This window comes from Mastacembelus armatus, chromosome 21, assembly GCF_900324485.2.
Source record: "Mastacembelus armatus chromosome 21, fMasArm1.2, whole genome shotgun sequence".
Taxonomy (NCBI): domain Eukaryota; kingdom Metazoa; phylum Chordata; class Actinopteri; order Synbranchiformes; family Mastacembelidae; genus Mastacembelus; species Mastacembelus armatus.
Genome location: NC_046653.1, coordinates 28,595,699 through 28,618,941, shown reverse-complemented (window position 1 = coordinate 28,618,941; position 23,243 = coordinate 28,595,699). Strand labels below are relative to the sequence as shown.

General features: G+C 43.2%; 1 protein-coding gene across 9 annotated transcripts in view; it reads right to left on the bottom strand.

The window, feature by feature from the left end:
• The window catches only part of LOC113123841 (titin-like), a 218,002-nt gene that overhangs the window by 105,384 nt on the left and 89,375 nt on the right, over positions 1-23,243 (bottom strand). For all 9 annotated transcript variants that reach the window (XM_026296157.2, XM_026296164.2, XM_026296162.2 and 6 more), the window contains 27 exons: positions 22,917-22,967; positions 22,389-22,787; positions 22,031-22,309; positions 19,044-19,313; positions 18,787-18,926; positions 18,574-18,700; positions 12,296-12,435; positions 11,955-12,081; positions 10,873-11,015; positions 9,211-9,334; positions 8,598-8,864; positions 8,341-8,438; positions 8,054-8,222; positions 7,680-7,949; positions 6,922-7,188; positions 6,443-6,721; positions 5,494-5,902; positions 4,979-5,103; positions 4,616-4,882; positions 3,736-4,005; positions 3,235-3,534; positions 2,305-2,607; positions 1,851-2,038; positions 1,621-1,735; positions 991-1,278; positions 728-879; positions 252-399 (listed from right to left, as the gene is read on the bottom strand). In XM_026296157.2, coding sequence (XP_026151942.1) covers positions 252-399; positions 728-879; positions 991-1,278; positions 1,621-1,735; positions 1,851-2,038; positions 2,305-2,607; positions 3,235-3,534; positions 3,736-4,005; positions 4,616-4,882; positions 4,979-5,103; positions 5,494-5,902; positions 6,443-6,721; positions 6,922-7,188; positions 7,680-7,949; positions 8,054-8,222; positions 8,341-8,438; positions 8,598-8,864; positions 9,211-9,334; positions 10,873-11,015; positions 11,955-12,081; positions 12,296-12,435; positions 18,574-18,700; positions 18,787-18,926; positions 19,044-19,313; positions 22,031-22,309; positions 22,389-22,787; positions 22,917-22,967 — 5,715 coding nt within the window. The remainder of the gene's footprint in view (positions 1-251; positions 400-727; positions 880-990; positions 1,279-1,620; positions 1,736-1,850; positions 2,039-2,304; positions 2,608-3,234; positions 3,535-3,735; positions 4,006-4,615; positions 4,883-4,978; positions 5,104-5,493; positions 5,903-6,442; positions 6,722-6,921; positions 7,189-7,679; positions 7,950-8,053; positions 8,223-8,340; positions 8,439-8,597; positions 8,865-9,210; positions 9,335-10,872; positions 11,016-11,954; positions 12,082-12,295; positions 12,436-18,573; positions 18,701-18,786; positions 18,927-19,043; positions 19,314-22,030; positions 22,310-22,388; positions 22,788-22,916; positions 22,968-23,243) is intronic.

Sequence of the window (23,243 nt, the reverse complement as noted above, 5' to 3'; positions counted from 1 at the left end):
AAAACAAAAGATGGAAAAACAAAATAAAAACAAAACATTCCATTAATAATTTTAACAAATCTAACAAATAAAAGAAAACAAACAGACATGAAATTTTTTATTCTCCACCCCAACCTTTTTTACTATGTTTAGTCAAAATGTGCAGACACAGTGAAACAACTCACAATTTTTAGCACTTTTTGGACTTGAATGATTTGGTTTTTAAGTTTCATTTGAGTTACTTTAATCATTTCATTCATGGTCTGACTCACTGGCAGGAGAGGAGACATTGACGGGCTCGTCAATGTATGCCGGCTCTCCTGGGCCACACTTGTTGCAGGCAGTGACGCGGAACAGATACTCCTTGCCTTCGATCACGTCAGTGATGGTGAACTCCTGATCCTGGATACCTGCAACCACCTGAGAGTCCAAACACAAAGATAAAGATTAAATGATCAGATATCAAAGAGTTCCTTCCGGTTGATTCACCTACTGTGGCTTCACTCCTGTGTAGTCCAACTGATGTTAACATTACTTTAAATGTAAACAGTCAAAATATGCCAATATTACCACGAAATTTCCAAGAATGTATAACCACAATGCACAGGTGAACAGAAGAAGTTTAAGTTTATTTCAACTGCGTCACTTAATAGAAGAAAAATTGGGTTCCAGCCCAGGTTTAATTCTCACATGAACTGTAATTACCATGTGATAAGCACAACATGGCAAGGAGATATTTGTGTGGTACCTTAACCCAGGTCTTGCGGGACACATCCCGTTTTTCCACCTGGTAGCCAGTCAAAGGACTTCCACCGTCGTGCTCCGGAGCCTCCCAGCTGAGGTGGACATGCTGTCGGGTCACCTCAAGGACCTTGAAGTCCTTTGGTGCACTGGGTGCCGCTGGAGGTGACAAACAGAAATACAATGATACAGAAGATTTAAGAAAAGATAAAATGTTTGTCTCTCTATCGGCTCCTTAACTTGTAGCTAATAACAAACTGTTGGGCATACCGATGACGTTGACGTCAATCTCTCCAGAGACAGATGAGACGTCGTTCTCCAGATGTAGGGTGTAGGTGCCTTTGTCGGGACGGACGCTCGGCGTGACCGTCAGCTCCGTGTATGTAGGCTTCGTCACCATGGAGACCCGCTCATCAGCTGGGTTCAGCTCTTTCTCTCCGAAGAACCACTTGGCAACGGGGGTCGGGTATCCAGTGATGGGGACTCTGATGGTGAGAGGCTGAGGGACGATCACCTCCAGGCCATCTTTGAAAGCGTTTAGGTCAAAGGTCGGACCAACTGGAGAGGAGACAGAGACCGTCATTCACCCCATCATTTTTTTTCTTTCAAACCACCTGCTCTTACTGTAAAGCAGAGGAAACATTTTGCTAAAAAGAAGCTGTAGGTGTTTAACTGTAAATTCATATCCTCATCTACAGTTTCAGTTACTGTTTTCTTCTCCTCAAAAATATCAGTGTAAAACTAACTATCCTCTGTAGAAGATCAAGACCAGTTATTTTGTTTTACATGATTAACTATTTCAAAATGGTGCCACATAATTACCACCACATAAAGTAAGTAGTATAAACATATTTAATATTCAGTTCTAATCCAACACATTTGAGAAATCATCTGTGTCACCATGTGGGTCATCAGCTAGCAGAGGTCCGATGATGTTTGAGGGGTCAGAGAGTCCAGCGGCATTTTCAGCAAACACTCTGTAGTTGTACTTGGTTCCGTACTTCAGTCCAGACACCTGAAATAAAAAGTGTTAAAATAGCTGTGTTAAAATATTTTCTAAACAGCTGCACAACATGCACAAAAGGCTTTGGGGTAATCTAAAATGCAAATTTTCTGCTGAAATTTTGTACCTTGTAGAAAAGGTCAGGGCAGAGGCGGGCATTACAGCGGAGCCACTTGTCTGTGCCCTCCTCACAGCGTTCGATGATGTATCCAGTGATCATGCTGCCGCCATTACTGAGAGGAGTCTCCCAGGTGAGCTGCACCGAGCTCTTGTTCTGGTCCTGCCAGGACAGGTTCTGAGGTGGACTGGGAGGCTCTGCAGGACATAATTACAAAAAATCAATCAAAGAACTACTATCAGGAGGCTCAGACGATGGGGAGATGGTGATATTTTTTAAGTTTCTTATTTTGATAAAGATGGCTGGATTTGCTCCAGATTTTGTGTTAGATTAAGTGACAGCATTAATAACTTCATTACATGTATATCAAAGCTGTTTTCCAGAGCAAGAAAGAACCTCTGACCCTGTTTAAAATTCTCTAAGAACTTTAAGGTTGGACCATCACCACCACTACCCGGCATACCGATAGGATCCATGATCTTGACAGGCTGTGAGGCGGCGCTGGGTTTGCCGACACCGGCTCTGTTTTCTGCTTTGACTCTGAAGATGTACTCTTTGTTTTCAATGACATCGTTGATGACGGCGCTGAGCTCGCTGGCTTTGGTCACCTGGACAGGCGACCACTTTACCGACGTCCTGTCACGCAACTCGATGATGTAAGAGGTGATGGGAGAGCCTCCGTCTGACTCAGGAGGCTCCCAGGAGACGGTGCAGCCGAACTTGGTGACATTTCCCACAATCACATTCAGGGGAGCATCAGGAACATCTGAAATGCAGCAGCTAGGTAAATGTACTCTTCTGCAGTTTGTTTAACCAGTATAATTTATAATACAGTGGTTTAGTCAACAAGAGAGAGAGGCATAGGGATGGCATTATCTTAACTGCTCAAATCAAATTTATTGTAGCTCAGGGATCAAGACTTATTTTTGTTCTCATCAACATCAACTCTCTAAAATCTAAATCTTCTGTCAATGCTCAGTAGTGCTTTTAAAAAGACAAAAAGATATATTCAGAATTAAAGAAGCTGACATTCTATCATTGTCTCATTAGGTTTTCACCAACACAGGATTATAAGCCATTGGAAATACAAATAGACTGACTGAAGTAGTTTACTTCTACAAATTTGAGGGACAGTAAGAAATCCCTTTTTTCACGTTGAATTTTTCAAACATAATCTCATATTTGTGCCTCCCAAATTAGAATTTCTGCCTTTATTTTCAAAGCTAAAAACAAATATCTGAGTTATATCTTGCTTTTTCTGTTGTTTACTATTGTTGGTGAGAGATCAGCTATGATCTCCTGAGAGGTGAGATCTGCTGGCTAGTTGCTGGCTGTCTTTCCAACTCCACCTTTGCTGACAGTCACAAAGAAATGGATGTCAAGTCATTCTTACCAAACTTGTTCTTGGCCTGCACAGGTTTGTCGGTCTCTATGCTGGGTCCGCTGCCAACCCGGTTTCGGGCGCAGACTCTAAATAGGTACATGGAGTCCTTCTGGAGACCGGTCACAGTGTACTCTGGGCTCTCAGCATGGTCGGTGGCCAGCGTCCAGGTCTTACGCTTCACATCGCGTCTCTCCACAACGTAACCAATGATCTTGCTGCCACCGTCGCTCTCAGGCTCCTCCCATGACAGGCTGACCTCACCATCAGCGGTGTCGATCACCTGCAAGTTCTTCACAGGTCCTGGAACATCTGGGACAAAAAAGAAAAATGATCATGAGCAGGTCTGAGCAATAATGAGCATATTTAACATCTTATGGATGTAATTGTCAAAATTTAGCATCCTGCTTTTTTCAGTTAGCTTCAAAGTCAACAGGACTAATCTTTATAACAAAGGTGCTGTGCCTGGACAGAGCTGGTGAACAATTTTAACTTGATGTTCAGAGAACTCACCAATGACGTCCAGGTTGATAAAGGCTTCTCCCTCTCCATGTTTGTTCTTGATGATGATCTTGTAGCGGCCTTCGTCTGACTTTTTGGGGTCCCTTAGCCGGTACTCTGTGCGGTCAGCAGAGGTGTGGATGTTGTCTTTGGGCACACTCTGGTTGTCATACAGCCAGTCAGCCTTGGCTTGTGGGTAGGCACTGTACGGAACGGTCATGACAATGGGCTTCCCGACATCTGTGACGTAGCTCTGGTCTGTGGTCTTTATTACGGGCACAGCTAGGGGAGGAAGGAAAGGCTGTTTTCATGCTGTCACCCTGTTTTTATTCTGGCATATTGTCACAATTGAAGCTAATATGTTGAACTTTGGTCACACAGAAACATAATCATTCATTGGACATGATGCTCTGTGTGGGCAGTAGTTTCTTTAAACTACCAATCTTAACTCCTGATTCTTTGGGGCTTCTAATAATGAACATGGTTCAATTTAAATTCTCCAAATATATTACACAATGCATTATTAACAAAAAAGTATTTTATAACAAAAAACAATCTCAGATAGACATAATTTTCTAGACAATTTGACATGGACCAGAGTGTCCATAGTGGCTTAAACTCATGAGCAAGGCTGCTGCTTCTGAAAGTCATCACCCTTCCCGCAGCCTGTTTCCCTCCTGCCATGTGGGATATCTGCTCCAAATCCAGTACCCCCCCCCCCCTTTTTGTAAGTGCACTGAGTGAATTGAATTGAAATTTGATCATCAAAGCCCAATGCTAAAAAACCTAACCTGGCATCATTTCCTGACATACTGTTGATCACAGATGCAACATATGAGAAAACATGTTTTAGTGGGTTGCTCCTGCCTGTGGGTGCAGCCTGAGCTCCTACCTGCCAGCTCCAGCTTGGCTTTGGCGTCTTTGTCCTTGGCCACGACCCTGTACTCTCCCTGGTCCCGGGGTCTGATCTCACAGACTTGCAGCCTGTGGACTTTACCCTCGCTCATCATCTGGTATTTGTCTCCCTGGACGACTGTCATATTGTTCCTCAACCACTTAACTTCCACTCTGTCTTTGTTCAGCTCCACCTCGAAGACAACGTCTGAGCCTGGAGGTTCAAACACATCCTGAGGTGGTCTGATGATCTCCACCGGGATCTCTGCAGGACACAAAGAGATGAAGGAGCAGGAAAACTATAGAGAACAGATTAGAGACAAAAAAATAGTTTATCAAGGATTAATTCTGAGAACCTCACCTTCAACAAAGAGTCTGGCTCTGGATCTCTTCTCATCCACACCACAGGCATATTCACACTCGTCATCTGGTCTGCACTCCTTGATACGCAAGATGCACATTTTTTCATCTTTTTCAAATGTGTATCTGAGACAACAAACAGGGTGTTATTTAGAACAAAATAATAATCAGGAAACATTAGCATGTTGACCATGGTGGGAAATGATTTGAGTGTAAAGGCAGCAGCAGGACAGATAATAATTAATAGCTCTAATGTCCTCGGAGTAACACTTCATTGTTGGATGGTTTGTTATTTTGTGCTGCATTTTTTTGCAACTAGCATTAATAACTCAGGGAGCATATAATGATTTCAGGTTTGTGGCCTGATGGGGCAATCACACCTGTAGCCAGTCTTTGGGAACATTACCACTGTGCAGCCATTGCCTCTTTCAGTCTGATCACACTGTTTTGAGAGCTATAACCCAATGTGCAGACACGCTGCTTCTGAACAAATGAAATGGGTCTATCCTGACGTACCTCGGACCTTCTCTGATCTCTCGTCCATCTCTATACCACTTGACGTCAGCTTTTTCTTTGGTCAGTTTGCATGTGAACTCTGCGTCATCAAACTCTGTGATGGTCTGGTCCTTCAGGTTCATGCTGAAGTCTGCCGGCGCCTCGCTGATGATCAGCTCTGCCGTGGACTTGTTGGCTTCAGCCACAGCAGTGTACTCCCCCTCGTCAGCCAGCATGCAATCTTTGATGGTCAGAGTGTGCTTGTCTTTATCCACTCTGTAGACAATGCGTTTGCTGAAGGTGATTTCTTCACCTGCTTTCAGCCACTTCAGAGTGGCGTTGGGCCTGTTGACTTTACAGGAAAAGCTGATGGTCTTATTCTCCTGAGTGTCAATGTCCTCCAGAGGAACCACGATTCTCAGACTTTCCTCTGAACAACACGAAACATTGAAACAGACACATTCATTACAAACGTAAACTGGATTCATCCATCCATCATCTATACCCTCTTATTCCTAACCAGGGTCATAGAGATCTGCTGGGGCCTATCCCAGCTCTCTTTGGGTGAAAGGCAGGGGTACACCCTGGACAGGTCACCAATCAAATACAGGGCCACACCATGTGCTAACCACTGTGCTGTCAAAACTGGATTCAGCGTTACTGAAAGTTCAGAAACTGTAACATCTCAAATGAATGAATGAATCTAATGAATAATGTGTTTTTTTCATCTAACAAGATCTCATACAGTGTTCACACTTCACTGAGTCTAACTGATGTAGAAACTATGTGATTGAAAATAGTGTTTGGTAAGTACTTTAGACACAACTCCCTTTAGCTATTAGAGTGAGCCATGCAGAAACCTAGAAAGACATAACTGCAACTGTTCATGTCATCGTTTTCTTTTCTTTAAGCGTGTCAATAAAATGTTAGTAAAATTCATGAAATGAACCAGTCACTATGTAGCACTAACCTTTGACAGTGAGGCTGCAGGAGCTCTTGACCTGTTCTCCTCTCTGATTGGTCAGGTTGATGCTGTAGTTGGCTTTGTCTCCTGTCTGGGCATCTCTGATCCTCAGGGAGAAGACATTGTCTCTCTGGACCATTACATATTTGCTGCTCTCAAATATTGTCTCCTCGTTTTTCAGCCACTTGGCCTTCGCTCCCTCTGTATTCACCTCGCAATTCATGACGACCTCCTGACCTTCTTTGGCCTCTGAGTCCTTCAGAGGTGTGATAATCTTCAACCTCTCTGCAGGAAGTTAGTACCAGAAACACTCATGAGTGACTAGCTCAAAAAAGTGAACAAGTGAGCAAAAATCAAACTGCAAACTCTAAACTAACAAAATAAAACAAAGCAAAATTATGTTTGTTAAAATCAGAATTTTAGTGTTAAATCTTTTATTTTTATTTTTTTAATGCACTGATAAAACAGTGGTGAGGCAGGTTTACCGAGCACAGTGAGGTCAGCGCTGGCACTGGTCGCTCCAATCACCACCACATATCCACCCTCATCTTTGAGCTCACAGTTCTTAATGACCAAAGTTCGTCTCTTGCCATCACAGACCATCTGGTATTTGTCTCCAGCCTCCAGCTCCTCGCTGTCCTTCATCCATTTGACATCATAGGTTTCTTTGGAGATGGAGCAGGTGAACTCGGCCTTCTCGCCCTCCACCACCTCCTGGCTCTGAGGCTTGGTGATGAACTCAGCAGCCAGTTCTGCAAAAACAAGAAGCACCAGGACACACCAGAGGTGAGAGAAAGTTTTGGATTGTACTCAGATTATTTACACATAAGCACAATACAAACAAAACAAAAACAAAGATATATATTTTTACTGGGAAAAGGAGCCGCAGGAGTATCTAAGCTTTATGATTCTGAGCTAAGACATTAAAACCAAATGATAACTGACCAAACCTGTTGATATAACTGATTTTGTGGTTTAGGAATACTTCAAGGATCCATCCTTGGTCCTTTACTATTCTCTAAGTGCACGACTGAAATCCATTACAATGGTCTGCTTCACAGTGGACGATCTAAATCTAAAACCTAAATTAGAGGTTAATATTGTAGCTACAAGTCAAATTATTAGGGTAGATCCTATATTATTTTCTAATCCCGAGACCTGGTCCTTAAAATGGTTGTTTTGATTAACTGTAGTATCAGACTTCCAATATTTCATTTTACAAGCTGACATTTTCCTTTCATACCATTAATCTTAAGGTTTCCAGAGGTTTTGATGCTGGGACTCAACCTGCAGTTGTACTCTCCAGCATCAGCCATCTTGAGGTCCTGGATGAGTAGGATCCTCCTCTTCCCATCCACAATCTGGTCATATCGTCCGCCCTCTGGCAGCTCCTCTTCTCCCTTGTACCAGGTGACGTCCACACCAGGTTTGGAGACCTCGCAGATGAGCTTGACGCTGTCCATCTCTGTTCCCTCCACATTGGACAGGTTTTTGGTAAACCTCGCCTCCTCCTCTACACCAAAAGAAACAAGACACAGTGATGAGAAACCAGTCTTAGACTCGAAGAGGGAAAGGGAAGTTCTGAACTCAATCTTTTTATAACATTTTCCTTCTTACCAATAACAGTGAGCATGCCGGAGGATTTGGAGGTCTTTGCGTCACATTCGTATTCAGCCTCATCATCAAACACAGACTTATGTATGATGAGGATGTGTTGGCGACCTTGAGCGATAATTTCATACTTCTTCCCCTTTCTGATTTCACTTCCATCCTTAAACCAGTGGACCTGTGAGACAATAATGAAGTGCAGGTCTCAGAAAAGTACTCCAAAAGTGACTTTTATTCAGTTTATGTGGTCAAGCAGAAGTCAAGGTGAAGTCAAAGGTCAAGTCAGGTGTGCTCACTTTGACGTTCTCTCTAGAGACTTCACATTCAAACCTGGCAGATTCCTTCTCTCTGACCTCGATATCATGGAGCGGCTTCGTGAACTCGATATGTGGAGCTGTCAATATAAAGCAAGAAATCTCTTAGATCTAATGACAGGTTGACTCTCATGTCTTTCTTTAGTTTTGTAAAGGGTTACTTAGCTTATAGTGGCTATTTTAGCCTAATAACTTCTATAAACTTAGATTTTCATTTTCTCTTTTACAGCTGCACTCACGTTCCACACTGAGGAAGCAGGAGGTTTTGAAGTCTTTAGCATCACAAGTGTACGTCCTTGAGTCGTCCAGAGTGCAGTCATGGATGAGTAGTGTTCTCTTGCGGCCCTCGACAATCATCTCATACTTCTTAGTCTTGTGGATTTCCTGTCCATCCCTGAACCATCGGACCTCCGCATTTTCTCTGGAAACTTCACACTCGAGTGTGGCAGTGGCTTCCTCCTCCACTGTCTGGTCCTCCAGAGGCTTTGTGAACTCCACCGCCGGCTCTGAACACACACACACACACACACACACAGAAACACAGGACACAGCTGTCTGGTTTCTACTCAAGTAAACTGCAGCAGCATCAACACACTGATGGTTTTGTTATTAAAAAGACTTTAGTAGCATCTCCATGCCTACAGATAGTTAATATTAGAGAGTGGTCTCATTCCAACTAATGTCTGTTAGAGAATACGAGGCTATTTTCTTGATGCTGTTGTGACACATAGAGAATATAGTTTGAAAAGGTTAAAGTTATCAACACTGATGCAGAAAACATATTTTGAACCACACAAGCTAACTTCCAGGGAGGATTACTGCTCGAACCAGAACCAGCAGGTGTGGTCTTACCTTTGACAACGAGGTTGGCCTCAGTCTGGAAGTCTTTGGCAGTAAGTTTGACTTGTCCAGCTTCATTCAGCTGGACATCTCGTAGAGTCAGGCTGTGGACATTACCCTCTGCCTTCAACACCACCTGTCAAATTCAGTACAGTCCGTTAGCCAGAAGGGTCTTTACAGAATTTGTTAGTCTGAGTTTTTGTGCTCTAAGCATCATGTGTGCAGAACCATGCCTGTCAGGACTACATCTTTGATTCCTGTCAGGTCCACAGATTATGCTAAGAGTGTTCTGTGAGGCTTTCCGGACTCACACTTGAACTGGAAGTGAAAGTTCCAGCAAGGACAGACTCAGTCAGCTGAGGTTTGACAGCTAAAACGGATCCAGGCAGCTGCTTTCTGTCCCCCATTAAACCGCGTGACCTCTGATCCCTGACGACTGATTTTACCACACATCCACTGACTGTATATCACACGGAGCTGTCACATTCCTCACTGAAGATCCTAAAGCCTTGGTATATCTAATTGTACAGCTGGATCTCCTTGTTTTCTTAAGAATTATAATTCTCACTCTTTTTAGTGCTGTGAGGTTAAAAAACATAGTAATATCACATGTAATACAGTGTTTCAGTGTTTTATAATACTAAAAGATAATTTTTCATTTTTCATTATTCAATCTTAAAATTTCAATCTAACAAGCTCTGTAAGCGGGTGACAAGTAGAGTTGGTATCTGTTCACTCCTCATTTTTTATGTTGCTGCATCTTCCAACCATTACCATTCAGATTAGTATTGGTCATATGTGGATAAATTAACTGCTGTGTTTTGTAGCTTCAATTCCAAACAAGCTTTTAACCTTTGAATTCTGGTTTCAATGCTTCACACTGGCAGGAAATGGGCTTTAATGAGACTCAGCTCAGGCAGGTATTTTCTTAGTAATAATCTATTTAAATTTTAAACTTTTTTGTTCATGTAATTAAATTCAAAATTTAAGACCTAATTTCTGTTAAACATTTATGGGATTTATTACTCACTTTTTCCATAAATGCTATGCTACCACACAGCCAAACAATGACCAAACCAAAAGAGATCTGTAGCATGTGAATCCCTGACCTCTCAGATGTCTTCTCGTAATTGAACTAACCCCGCAGTATATGTGGAAATCACTTCATGGCCTGGCAGTACACTGTACTTGATTCAGCTCTTGCTTTAGCGCAAACATGATCATTTCAACACAATCAAAAATATTTACAGCATTGATTTTAGAGTGGAAGTTGTGGAATTGCTCCTGTTGCCCCCTCCCATACCCCTCCAGCTCCCACCGCTGTTAAAAATAACCCTGCAGAAACGCTGGCAGTGCAGAAAAGCTTCCCTGCCTATGTTACCTCAAAACCTCAGGATCGAATGCTCAGCTGGAATCCTGAACCTCCAGCAACAGGTCCTTATATGAAGCCCAGATGACGCTGGGGCAGATTTCTGCTAAAAAAACTGAACACTGTGTACAAATGGAGATGGAAACAGTAAACCTGATTCTGGACCAGAACCACATGGCCTCAGAGGGCCTGGACTATGCAGTCACTGAAGTGACTTTGTGAAGGAATGTCAGTTGGTCTAGTGTTTCAGGAACTGACTTCCTGTTTGTACAGAAATACTGAGGACTCACTGTGTTGGGACTTACTCTGTCATTTGGTTCCAACTTTGTACCCCCCAGGAACCACTCAACAGCGATGCCTTCGTATGACAGCTCGCACTCGAAGGAGGCAGTCTCCCCAGCAGTCACGGTGACATCCTTCAGAGGCCTCTGCAGGCTGATCACTCGGGCTTTGGATTGGGGAGAAAACATGGTTAGTCCCCCTTAAAACAGGACAACAGATCCAAAAAATCCTCAGAGAGAAACAGCTAATTCTCAGGGCCTAATCCTCATGGTGTGGTTGAGCTGAAGGCAGGCCGCTCAAAGCCCAACTGAAGCCAGTCACTCTGAGACTTGGCACTGGGGGGATGAGCTCATTACCATATGACCTGCTGTGAGATGTATATGGCCGGCAGAAAGCACTGACAGTTGGGGTCACATCCTCCCCCTGCCAACTACTGCAAACGTGCTCTAGATAAGGCATGTGGCTTCTAAAATAACCACGGGGTCTGAGTGGCTGAGAGCCCACGTCCACAAACCCATCAGGGAGAGCCAATCTGCTCCTGTCAATCAGCAGCCTGACATTTTTCCTGGAAAAGGAGAATGTAGAGCTCCTCATAGGAGATACCCAGCGCTGCAGAAATGCTGACATCCTGGTTCAGCACTAGCCTGTTGTAAGGCTCACATGCAACCAGTGTTGTGGAAGCCCCAATATGAATCCAGGATGTCAGTTTGTATTAACAAACTGCATCAACTATTTACAACATGCCTGAGTTAAAGGCCTCTAACGCCCAGCTGAAGGGCATCTGGCAGAGTTGGTGAAAGTGTTCTAAGAGCTGGACTCAGTGAGCAGTTTGTTTGAAGACAACTACTTCCTGAAGTTTCATTAAGACACGTAAAACAGTTTAAGCTTTTTCTCAGTCAAAATCCATATTTTCCTTTTCCAGAAGAGCATTAAGTGTTATCTGCTCAAAGTTGGATTTTTTGTTTCTCACCACAACAGATATGCATGACCAAATCAAGTTATCTGCGATCTAAACAGAAATAAGAGTGTCATCTATGAATAGGAGTAGATTTTTTTTTCACATTTTTTTCATGCCTGTGATTTCTGTCACTGTTATTTCTGTCACCTTTGACCCTGAGCTGAGCTGAAGATTTCGCATTCGCTGCCGCAAAGTCGACGGTTCCAGCCATGTCCATTCTGCAATTGATGAGAATCAGCATGTGTCGTGGTCCCTCCTCCTTGATCTCCACATCCTGAAAACAGTCATTCACGGTTCAAAACAGTCTTTAAGAGAATCTCTTCATTTCACCACTGGGACATACTGACAGGGCAACATGCTTTTACAAAACAAACCAAAGCCTGGGCATTGGTGACTAAAGGTGCACTGAATTTAACTGAGCCAAGAATTTCTGAAACAAAAGAAAATGTGTTTTAGGAGCAGTGGCTTTTTTCAGTGTTCAGTCTTACAGAAGATGGGTGGAGTGTCTCTCCCTTCAGTTTCCAGGTGGCTTGAAGCTCCTCCTCAGAAATCTCTGTCTCAAACTTGGCCGTCTCAGTCTCTGTCACCTCAACGCTATACAGCGGGCGAATAAACTTGATGTCACGCTCTGCAGAGATTTAAAAAGACGTCAGAGACAATCAAGCAGAAGGTGAAGCTGACTGACAACATTCATTTGTACAGTGAAACAGACGGTCTGTGTCTGATGTGACAGCGTCTGACAGTGTGGACGAGCAGCTGTCGCTCTCATTCAGAGCAACTTACAGTTTGTGCAAAAGCAGAACATCTTGACTCAAGAATAACCCAACCCTATAAACCATCTGTACACTGAAGAGAGAGATTTTATACACCTTGGAAATTACTCTAGTTAGTTAATTATTAACAGAGATGAGGACACTTAGGAAACAGTTTAATCAAAACAATGTTGCTGGGAGAGACACTGGTTCCAAATGCTTTTGTGGTCAGGTGTCAACTGGAACACTATAATTAATATTAGGATTGTCCTATTTCTACTATTGTTAGTAGTAGCAGTTGTAATGAACAAATCAACAACTTGTAAATAGATTTGAAATTGTTAGGATGAGGTTATAACCAATGTTAAAAAAAGCTAAAATGGATTAAAAACATTAGTGTTTTAACTTAAAGGTTAAAGGTGTGGTGATCGATGTTCTTATAGTTTGAACATATATGACTGCTAATATGTGCATGTGAGAGAAGAAACATTAACGAGAGCATGATAACTAAGACTTCGTTTCTTCAACAGTCATAAAGGTGATTCTGTGGACAGTGAAATATGTGGTTGGATTATCCCCACGTTCTAACAAAACACCAACATTATAAACATCCAGAATGAACAGACAGGTCATGGTAATGAAGAATGGGGGGGGGGGGGGGGGGGGACGGTGGCCCAGACAGGGGTGGGGTTTTGGTGTTTTGGTGAATGGTGGTAGGCGAGGGCATATTCTGCAGTCCTGACCAGTGTCTGGAGAGCAATCGGATTGCCACGAGCATTACCTTCGATGTTCAGGTCGGCTGTGGTTTTGTCGGTGCCACAGTCACAGGTGTATGTTCCCATGTTGATCTTTGCCGCCCTCCTGATGACCAACATGCGCTTCTGGCCGTCTGATTGGAAAAGAATGTTCTTGGAGGGAAAGATTTCGTTACCGTCTTTGAACCATCTGACCTCGCCGGCAGCCTTGCTCAACTCACAGGACAAAATGACATCGTCCTTCTCTACAGCGGTATAATTCTGGAGCTTCACTGAAAAGTAGAGGTCGCCCTCTGCAAGAAGCCACCAGTAGTCACCAGTTTAAAACAATGACACAATGTGTGGAACCACACTAAACCAGTTAAAGAATAACACAGCGAGAAATTTCGAGAAAATGGCACTGACCAAGCACGGTGAGCATGGCCTCTGACGTCTTGTCCATGGCCTCGACTTTGATCATGGAGGTGTCATCAATGGTGACCTCCTTGAAAGCTAGTATGTGAACTTTTCCATTCTCTGTCATGTGGACCACTTTGCTGGGGTGCAGACGGACGTCGTTTTTGTACCAGACCACCGGAATCTTGTCATGCGAGAGTTCAACGCTAAACTCTGCAGTTTCTCGTTCCTTCACAGTCACATCTTTAATTGGCTTAATAAATTCTAGACGAATACCTGACAAAAAATGGTATATATTTATATAATGTATGGAAAAAATTACGTTTAAAATCGTTTGGAAGAGAGCTGAGATTATTTTGGTGACGTGTTCAAAAGGGCATGCAAAAAAAGTAAGATTTGCACACCCTCTGTTACCAAAATATAACATCGACTGGCTCAGGAGTATTAAATGAGTATTTGCCAAAAGTCTTCTTTCAAGTGACATGACCAGTAAAGCTGAGTTTGACTCATTGAACAGTAACTGGGTTTATCTGTCCTACAGGCTGCAGTGTGAAAGTGTAGGACACAACAAAGCACATGCTGATGACCTGGCTAGTGTAAATTGTGTCCTGAGTGTAGCCCTACAGGACAGAGACATCCTGCATCTTAGCTTCAAAAATTTCTTTCATACTAGTGTTGGTCTGATGGCAGCTGTAGAGAAAGTTGGAGTAATCACAATATAATTAGGAATAAAGGTCAGGTGTTGACTGACTATTCTGCTTCATGCCAAAAGTGTTGCAAGGTCTTGAGGGGAGGGCTCCACTCAGACGCACCGAGTTCTTTTTCAACAACCTGGCTTAAATTATTGTTTAAAAAGCTACAGTAAGGTCCGGACCAAACCATGAAAAACAGACTGAAGTAGAGTAAAGTGTGTCAGCAGGGTATCTGCGTAATCCTGGCCATGTAGTGCTTGTTGTTGACATATTGTGTCAGTTACCGAAAGGCTCCTGGCAAACACTGTTTACAGACCACACACAGTTTGCTCATACTTATATGCCCTGATGTGCACATCACACCATTCCTATCTAACCCCACTGAAGTGCTTTGGCTCTATTTACCTTTAATAATTAACTTTCCAGACGTTCTCTTATCTTCAGTCTCAAACATATATTTGGCCTCATCTTCATATCTGGCAGATTTTACAATAAGAGTGTGTCTCTTTCCAACCACAGAGAGTTCAAACTTGTCATCGTTTGACAACTCATGAGATCCCTTTAGCCAACGGAAGCTTTTAGGCTCTCGAGAAATTTCCAGCTCAAACTTTGCCTCATCTTTTTCGTACACCTGCACATCAGCCAGCGGTGTAATGAACGAGATTGGGAGCTCTGTTGATTCAGACAAATACAATTAATATCAAGGCGCAGGTGGGGTACTTCATAAAAACTTGGGAGCAATTGTACTTGTGTAAGGTAAGGTCAGATGGCAGTGACTTGCCCACCTTACAAAAACAATACAAAAATAATAAATGTATGTAGGCTCAATGGTACAAGAAAATTCAACCTAGTGTAAAAGGTTGATCTTTGTATACACAATGTAATAGCATTTACCCCGTTTTCACGGAATGTAAACTATTACATTTTATTTATTCCCATAATTTTTTGAGTTGCAGTGCCAAAAAGTAAGAAGACAAGAATCAATGGCAAAGTTACGTTAAGAACTTGAAAATGAAGCAGAAAGATACTGGGTGCTGTGTTAAGATTTTATAGAGAAAGCATGTTTGAAAAGTGAAACCTCACCCTTCACTTTCAGGTTAGCAGAACACTTGGCGTTAGCGGCGGTAAACACCACCTCGCCTGTCTGAGGCACTTTGCAATTGTACAAGACCAGAGTATGTTTGGCACCATCTTCCACGATCTCAACCTCCTGCAGATAGCCGACAAACTTTAGTGCTTCAGCAAAAACATGACATGAGGAATCAAAGAAAGTGATCAGAGCAAGGCCCTGGTCAATTCACTTTCATTTGCTAGCTACAGGAGATCAAACTTCATGGCATAACCTTGATAGGTTAGATGTGCGAAGCACAAAGTTTCAATTATTAATTCTTGACTAAATTCACACCTGAAGTCAAAATGAAAGTGAACGGAACTATGGGTAAAAGAATATTTGCTGAGATGTATTTTAATGAGACATACACCAGTTGGACTGAGGACCTCTCCATTCAGTGTCCATTGGCCATGGACATCATCCTCACTGAGCTCGACCTCAAATCGAGCTGTCTCTCCATCAAACACTTCGACGCCATACATTGGTCGAATCACCTTGACGGGGCGAGCTGACGTTCAAGAGAGGGAACAAAATTCTTACTGAAGGCGTTCAGACATTGAAATATACAACCAAATTAACATAAAACACACACACAGCACATATATACAGGTACATACCATACAAACAGCAGACAGACACACATACAGTAGCACTGTAGACAGTTGATGAAAGCAAATAAAAGCATTTAGGTGAAAAAAAAACTGGGTGATGGCACGAGGTGGTTGGAAGGAGAATATGAAGATTTGCATCAAGGAATAAGTTGCTTCAGTGAAGGTGAGCACCATAAATCAAAAGAAATTACCTTCGATGTGAAGTGACGCTGCTGTCTTGTCTGTTCCACAGTCACATACGTACTGTCCTTTGTCTTTGTCCGCAACTCTGTGGATGATGAGGGTTCTGCGTTTGCCCTCGGCCCTAATGGCCACCAGCTTAGAAACTTTGATCTCAGCCTCATTGTGGTACCACATGACATCAACGTCTTTGTTGAGCTCACAATCTAGAATAACTTTGTCTTTCTCCACTGCAGTATAGTCTTGAAGCTTAACGGTGAAATACGCGTCTCCCTCTGGAATGCGGAAAGTTTGGTGTGACTTTACATTGCACATGTATACCACACATATGCAGCATATAGTACAGCACAGGACAAGACACTAAAAATGGCAAGGAACGCATAGCAAGACAGAAAAATAGAACACAGACAATGTCTTACGTATGCAAATGATGGAATTTTGTGGACATGCACAGACATGGACGAACATTCTACGGGAAGAAGAGACATTGGGGGAGGGCAACAGAGAGAGGACAGGCTGCTAGTTTCAGTTTACCTATGACTGTCAGGTTGGCCATGGAAGGAATTCCTTTGGCCTCAGCCTTAATTTGACAAGTATCATCTAGTGTCACTTCCTTTATTTCTAGAATATGCTTCTTTCCATCCACATGGGTGACCACTGTTCTGCTTGGATGAATTTTAATGTCATTCTTGTACCAGGTAACTGGGATGTTCTCATGAGAGAGCTCCAGCTCAAACCGAGCCGTTTGGCCTTCCTTCACAGTTTGGTCCTTTAATGGCGAGATAAATTTGAGCCTGATACCTATAATTGTATTAGTAAAGCATATTCATAAGAGTTTAAAGATGAAGCAACCAAATCACTAAATATATATGTGTATATCAAGAAAACTATTCTGCCAGGTTCATGTCTAGCAATGGGTAGCCTGCACTTACCCTCCACTGTGAGCCTAGCTGTTGATGTTTTGCCCAACACCTCAATGGTATATTCGTCCTCGTCATCAAACTCACAGCAATTTATGACCAGCATATGCTTCTTTCCATCATCAATGATGTCATACTTTTGGTCAGAGGTGATGATGTCAGTCCCTCTGTACCACATGACCTTCGAGACATCCTTCGTGATTGTGCATTCAAACTTAGCCTGTTTCTTTTCAGGCACAGAAACATCCTTCAGAGGGACAACAAAGTCCATTTCGATTTCTGGGATGAAAAGGCAACACAGGTGACGTACATCAACAATACAACAAAACACGTGGACAGCAGTCTACAGCTAGTGACCAGTTTACCATGTACGCTCTTGTTAGCAGTACATGACCATTCTATAACAATAGGAGTTTCTGGTATCACACCGGAGGGATATCAGGGGGTAAACCTCATGCCATTGCTTCCTATCAACGAGACAGCTATACACAGCCTCTTCCACCCTATCCTAGAGAACGCCTATTTAAGACATCGTCAGGCTGTGCAGCTCATCTGTGCAAAATGACATCACTTTTCATTCCTGGGATTGTTTAAATGTCTGGCCTGGCTTTTTTCATGGTGTTGAAGGACCCCATGATAGGCTAAAAGCCTAAAACAATAAAAATCAACAAACAGCGGTCTTGTTGTTAGCAAAGGCTTTTTATGTCTGAAACATCCAGCAGTCCTCCATCTTTTTCAGTTTTATCAGAACTGGAACAGAAATTTTCGTTCTTGAAGCTGTTCTTCTTGGTGTGAACCAGGCTCTTACCACTTTGTGACCACTAAAGAAAATCAATCATCTGCTGCTAAACTGAAGAAATGTGATTTATTGTCTGGTGGTGTGACCCATCCATGAATGTAGTGCTGGTGTAACTGATAAACTGGCCACTGTACATAAAACATTTAACCACAGACAGTACAAATATAGTGTAGACTGACATTACTGCAGACATTTTTGCACAAATCAGACACAGAAGTTAACTTTTTCCACTGAATAGACTGTACAACAAATAGAAAAACAAATAGCAAAGAGCTTTTTCCAGCTACTTCAACCACTTGTGATAGCTGGGATCGCACATTGGAATTCTGTGTTGCCTGCACAGGCTCCATAAAGGTTCAAAGATTGGCACAAAAATGAAACTGACTCATTAAACCTGTTTAATAAAGATCTAAGGTCCGTTCTCACATGCCATAAAAGCTTTATTATATTGCCCATAGACCTTATGCCTTTATTTTTACAGCTAATATCGTATTAATCAATATCATGGTAGATAGTAATTCTGAGTTTGGAGTCCAGGAATACTTCTTACCTTTGACGTTGAGCATTGCGGTGGTTATCGCGTTCAAAGCCTGGTAGGACACTTCTCCGGCTTGATCCAACTGGCAATTTTTAAGTGTGAGCCTACGCACTGCACCCTCCATTTGGATGTCACATGTCTAATAAACACGAGTGAGTTTATATATAAAAAGTATGAAATAACAACAACTATGTAGAATTACGTTTAAAGACTGTCCAGACTTACCGGGGACCTAGTCAAAACCTCTCCTTTGAGCTTCCATTCCCCTGGAACATCCTCCTCAGAGATCTCTGTCTCAAACATGGCATCTTCCTTCTCTGTCACCTCTACGCTGGCCAGGGGCTTCAAGATCTCAGCTTCCCGCTCTGAGAAAGACATTGTATTAGTACTAGTAAATATCACTAGTAAATATCAACAGAAATGCAGGTAAAGTATTTGAGGGGCTGAAGTCAAACGGAAGGAAAGTAAGCAGACTGATAAACCTCCTAGCGTTAGCTTGGCAGTGTATATGCGTCCTTCCACCTCCATGGCATATTCTGCTACATCGTCAGGCTGACAATTCTTGATGGTAAGCGTCAACTCATTTCCGTCCCTCTTGATCTCAATCTTGTCTGAAGGAGTGATCTCATTCTCTCCTTTGAGCCACTTCCAGTTGGGAGTATCCTTAAAGAGCTCACATTTAAATGTAGCAGTGGTCTTTGGTTTCACATGCTGGTCTCTCAGCGGTTTCACAATCCAGTCTTTGATGATTTCTGAAGGAGTTAAACATTTCTGAATCAGTGCACCATTAACACAGTAAATACTTTATATCTGTATTTCTTCTTTTCCTTTCGGCTGCTCCCCTCAGGGGTCGCCACAGCGAATCATCTGCCTCCATTTAACCCTATCCTCTGTGTTCTCCTCTCCCACACCAACTATCCTCATGTCCTAATTCACTACAGAACCTCCTCTGGTCTTCCTCTAGGCCTCCGTCCTGGCAGCTCTAACCTCAGCATCCTTTTACCAATATATTCACTGTCCCTCCTCTGAACATGTCCAAACCATCTCAATCTGGCTTCCCTGGCTTTTTCTCCAAAACATCTAACATGAGCTGTCCCTCTGATGTACTCATTCCTGATCCTATCCATCCTCGTCACTCCCAGAGAGAACCTCTACATCTTTATCTCTGCTACCTTCAGCTCTGCCTCCTGTCTTTTTCTCAGTGCCACTGTCTCTAAACCAGACAACATTGCTGGTCTCACCACTGTCTTGTTCACCTTTCCTTTCATTCTTGCTGACACTCTTTTGTCACACATCACACCTGACACTTTCCTCCACCCGTTCCAACCTGCTTGCACACGTCTCTTCACTTCTTTTCCACACTCTCCGTTGCTCTGGACTGTTGACCCAAGATCCTTAAAATCCTCCACCTTCTTCACCTCTACTCCCTGTAACCTCACTGTTCTACTTGAGTTCCTCTCATTTACACACATGTACTCTGTTCACGGAGATTCCTGTCTAACCTCATGCCAGCCTGTCCATCACCACAGCAAACAAGAAGGGGCTCAAAGCTGATCCTTGGTGCAGTCCCAACTCCACCTTGAACTCCTCTGTCACCCCTACAGAACACCTCACCACTGTCTTACAGCTCTCAGACATGTCCTGCACCACTCGAACATACTTCTCTGCCACTCCAGACTTCCTCATACAAAACCACAGCTCCTCTCTCGGCACCCTGTCATACGCTTTTTCCAAATCTACAAAGACACAATGCAGCTCCTTCTGGCCTTCTCTGTACTTCTCCATCAGCATTCTCAAAGCAAATATTGCATCTGTGGTTCTCTTTCTTGTCATGAAACCATACTGCTGCTCACAAATGCTCACTTCTGACCTCAGCCTAGCCTCCACTACTCTTTCCTATAACTTCATTGAGAGACTCATCAGCTTTATTCCTCTGTAGTTTCCACAGCTCTGCACGTCTCCTTTGTTCTTAAAGATGGGCACCAGTACACTTCTCCTCCATTCCTCAGGCATCCTCTCACTCTCCAAGATCTTGTTAAGTAGCCCAGTCAAAAACTCAACTGCCACCGCTCCGAAACACTTCCATACCGCCACAGGTATGTCATCAGGACCAACTGCCTTTCCACTCTTCATCCTCTTCAACACCTTCCTCACTTCATCCTTACTGATCTTTGCTACTTCCTGCTCCACAACAGTCACCTCTTCTACTCTGTGCTCTCTGACATTTTCCTTTCATCAACTCTTCAAAGTATTCCTTCAATCACATTTGTGGCACCTGTCAACACATTTCCATCCCTGTCCTTAATCACCCTAACCTGCTGCACATCCTTGCCATCTCTGTCTCTCTGCCTCACCAACCTGTACAAATCCACCTCTCCCTCCTTAGAGTCCAACCTATCATACAAATCCTCATATGCCCTTTGTTTGGCCTTTGCCACCTCTACCTTCACCTTACGCTGCATCTCCCTGTGCTCCTGTCTGTTCTCTTCTGTCCTCTCAATGTCCCACTTCTTCTTAGCTAACCTTTTCCTCTTAACACACTCCTGAACTTCCTCATTCCACCACCAAGTCTCCTTATCCGCTTTCCTCTTTCCAGATGACACACCAAGTACCTTCCTACCTGTCTCCCTGATCACTTTAGATGTAGCTGTCCAGTCATCTGGAAGAACCTCCTGACCTCCCAGAGCCTGTTTCAGCTCCTCCCTCAAAGCCACACAACACTCTTCCTTTTTCAACTTCCACCACTTGGTCCTCTGCTCTGCCCTTGTCCTCTTCATCTTCCTCACCACCAGAGTCATCCTACACACCACCATCCTATGCTGTCTGGCTACACTCTCCCCAGCCACTACTTTACTCTTTCAGGTTGGAACGTATGCACAAGATGTAATCAACTTGTGTGCTCCTGCCTCCACGCTTATATGTCACCCTATGCTCCTCCCTTTTCTGGAAAAATGTGTTCACTACAGCCATTTCCATCCTTTTTGAGAAGTCTACCACCAGCTTCCAGCTTCAGACTCATCACCCTATCTGACACTCTCTAAACCTCCAGAACATTCCTATCAAAATCCTCCTTCAGGATAACTCCTACTCCATTCCTCTTTCCATGCACTCCATGATAAAACAGCTTGAACCCTGCTCCTAAACTATAGGCCTTGCTACCTTTATACCTGGTCTCCTGAACACACAAGATATCCACCTTTCTTCTCTCCATCATATCAGCCAACTCTCTAGTTTTCCCTGACAAAGTCCCTACATTCAAAGTCCCTACTCTAAGTCCTACACTCCTGCCCTTCCTCTTCTCTCTTTGCCTACGTACACCATCCTCCTCTCCTTCTTCGACCAAAAGTAGTCCAATTTCCACTGGCACCCTCTAGGTCAACAGCACCAGTGGCGGTCGTTGTTAACCTGGGCCGTGACCGATCCGATACGTGTGTTACTGTGTTTAGGGACAATATCCTCTTCTACTTACCAGTCACTTTGACATTTGTTGTAGTCTTGACCTCCTCCAGGCCATCTACTTCACATGAGTAGGAACCAGCATCCTCCTCTGTGGTGTTCTGGATGGTCACACCATGCTGCATACCAATGATATTGATCTGAATCTTGTTCTCTTTTTGCTTCAGGACCTCACCATTCTTCTTCCATATCACATCTCTCTCTTTGTTCAGCTCACAAGTAACATACAGAGGCTGACCCTTCATGGCTGTAGTCTCAGCCTCCAACTCTTTGATCCATTTCACAGGCAGCTCTGTGAGAAGATAAAATGCAATGGGTAGTTAGAGTAACTATGTAAGATCATGAGAGATTAATGTTTAAGATATATATACCTTCAACAACGAGCTTGGCTGTGCATGATATTTCCCTTCCAGCATTCCTGGCCACACACGTATATTCACCACTGTCTGACAGCTGGACATCAATGATGCTCAACTTGCGATCTTTGCCATCAGCGGTGAACTTGTGCTTGGGACCTTCTCTGAGGTTACTGCCATCTTTCATCCATGAAGCAACTGCAGTGGAAGGCGAGATCTCACACTCAAATACAGCAGACGAACCAATCGACTCAGCTTCCAGCAACACAATGTCCTGAATCTTCTTGATGAACTTCAGAGGGACCGCTTTGAGCTTGAATCCTCCGAATGGCTCCTCTGGTGGTGGCGGAGGACCTCTTCCACCAGGTTTCAGGCCACGACCCCGGCCTTCTCCTGGGGATGGGGTCTGTCTTGCTGAAATACAAAATTAATTCAATTCACAATTGAATTTCAAAAAAGGTTCTGTGGCATCATCACAAAATAACAAACAATATGGTTTTCTTACAGGTACAGTTTATGGGCTTATTGAGACAAAAGACTTACGTTTCAGGCCTCTACCTCGGCCTCTTCCGGCTTCCTCTGCTGGTTGTCCCTCTGTTTAGAAAGAATTCATTCATGCACAGTCATTGTGTCAGTCAAACATGCTATGACCAGGAGATATGTAATGTCCACTCAATTGTATAGAGAGGCATCAAATGAAAGTATATTTATTCAATAGTGGCACTGAAATGAAGTGAAAGCAGACACCAATGAATCATGTATGATTCAGTTTACACTGATCTAGCTAGAGTAACAGAAATGTAATGATGGCACAAACAGGCAGAACATGTTGGACTGATGAGCAGGGCATGATATTGAAATGGAAGACAC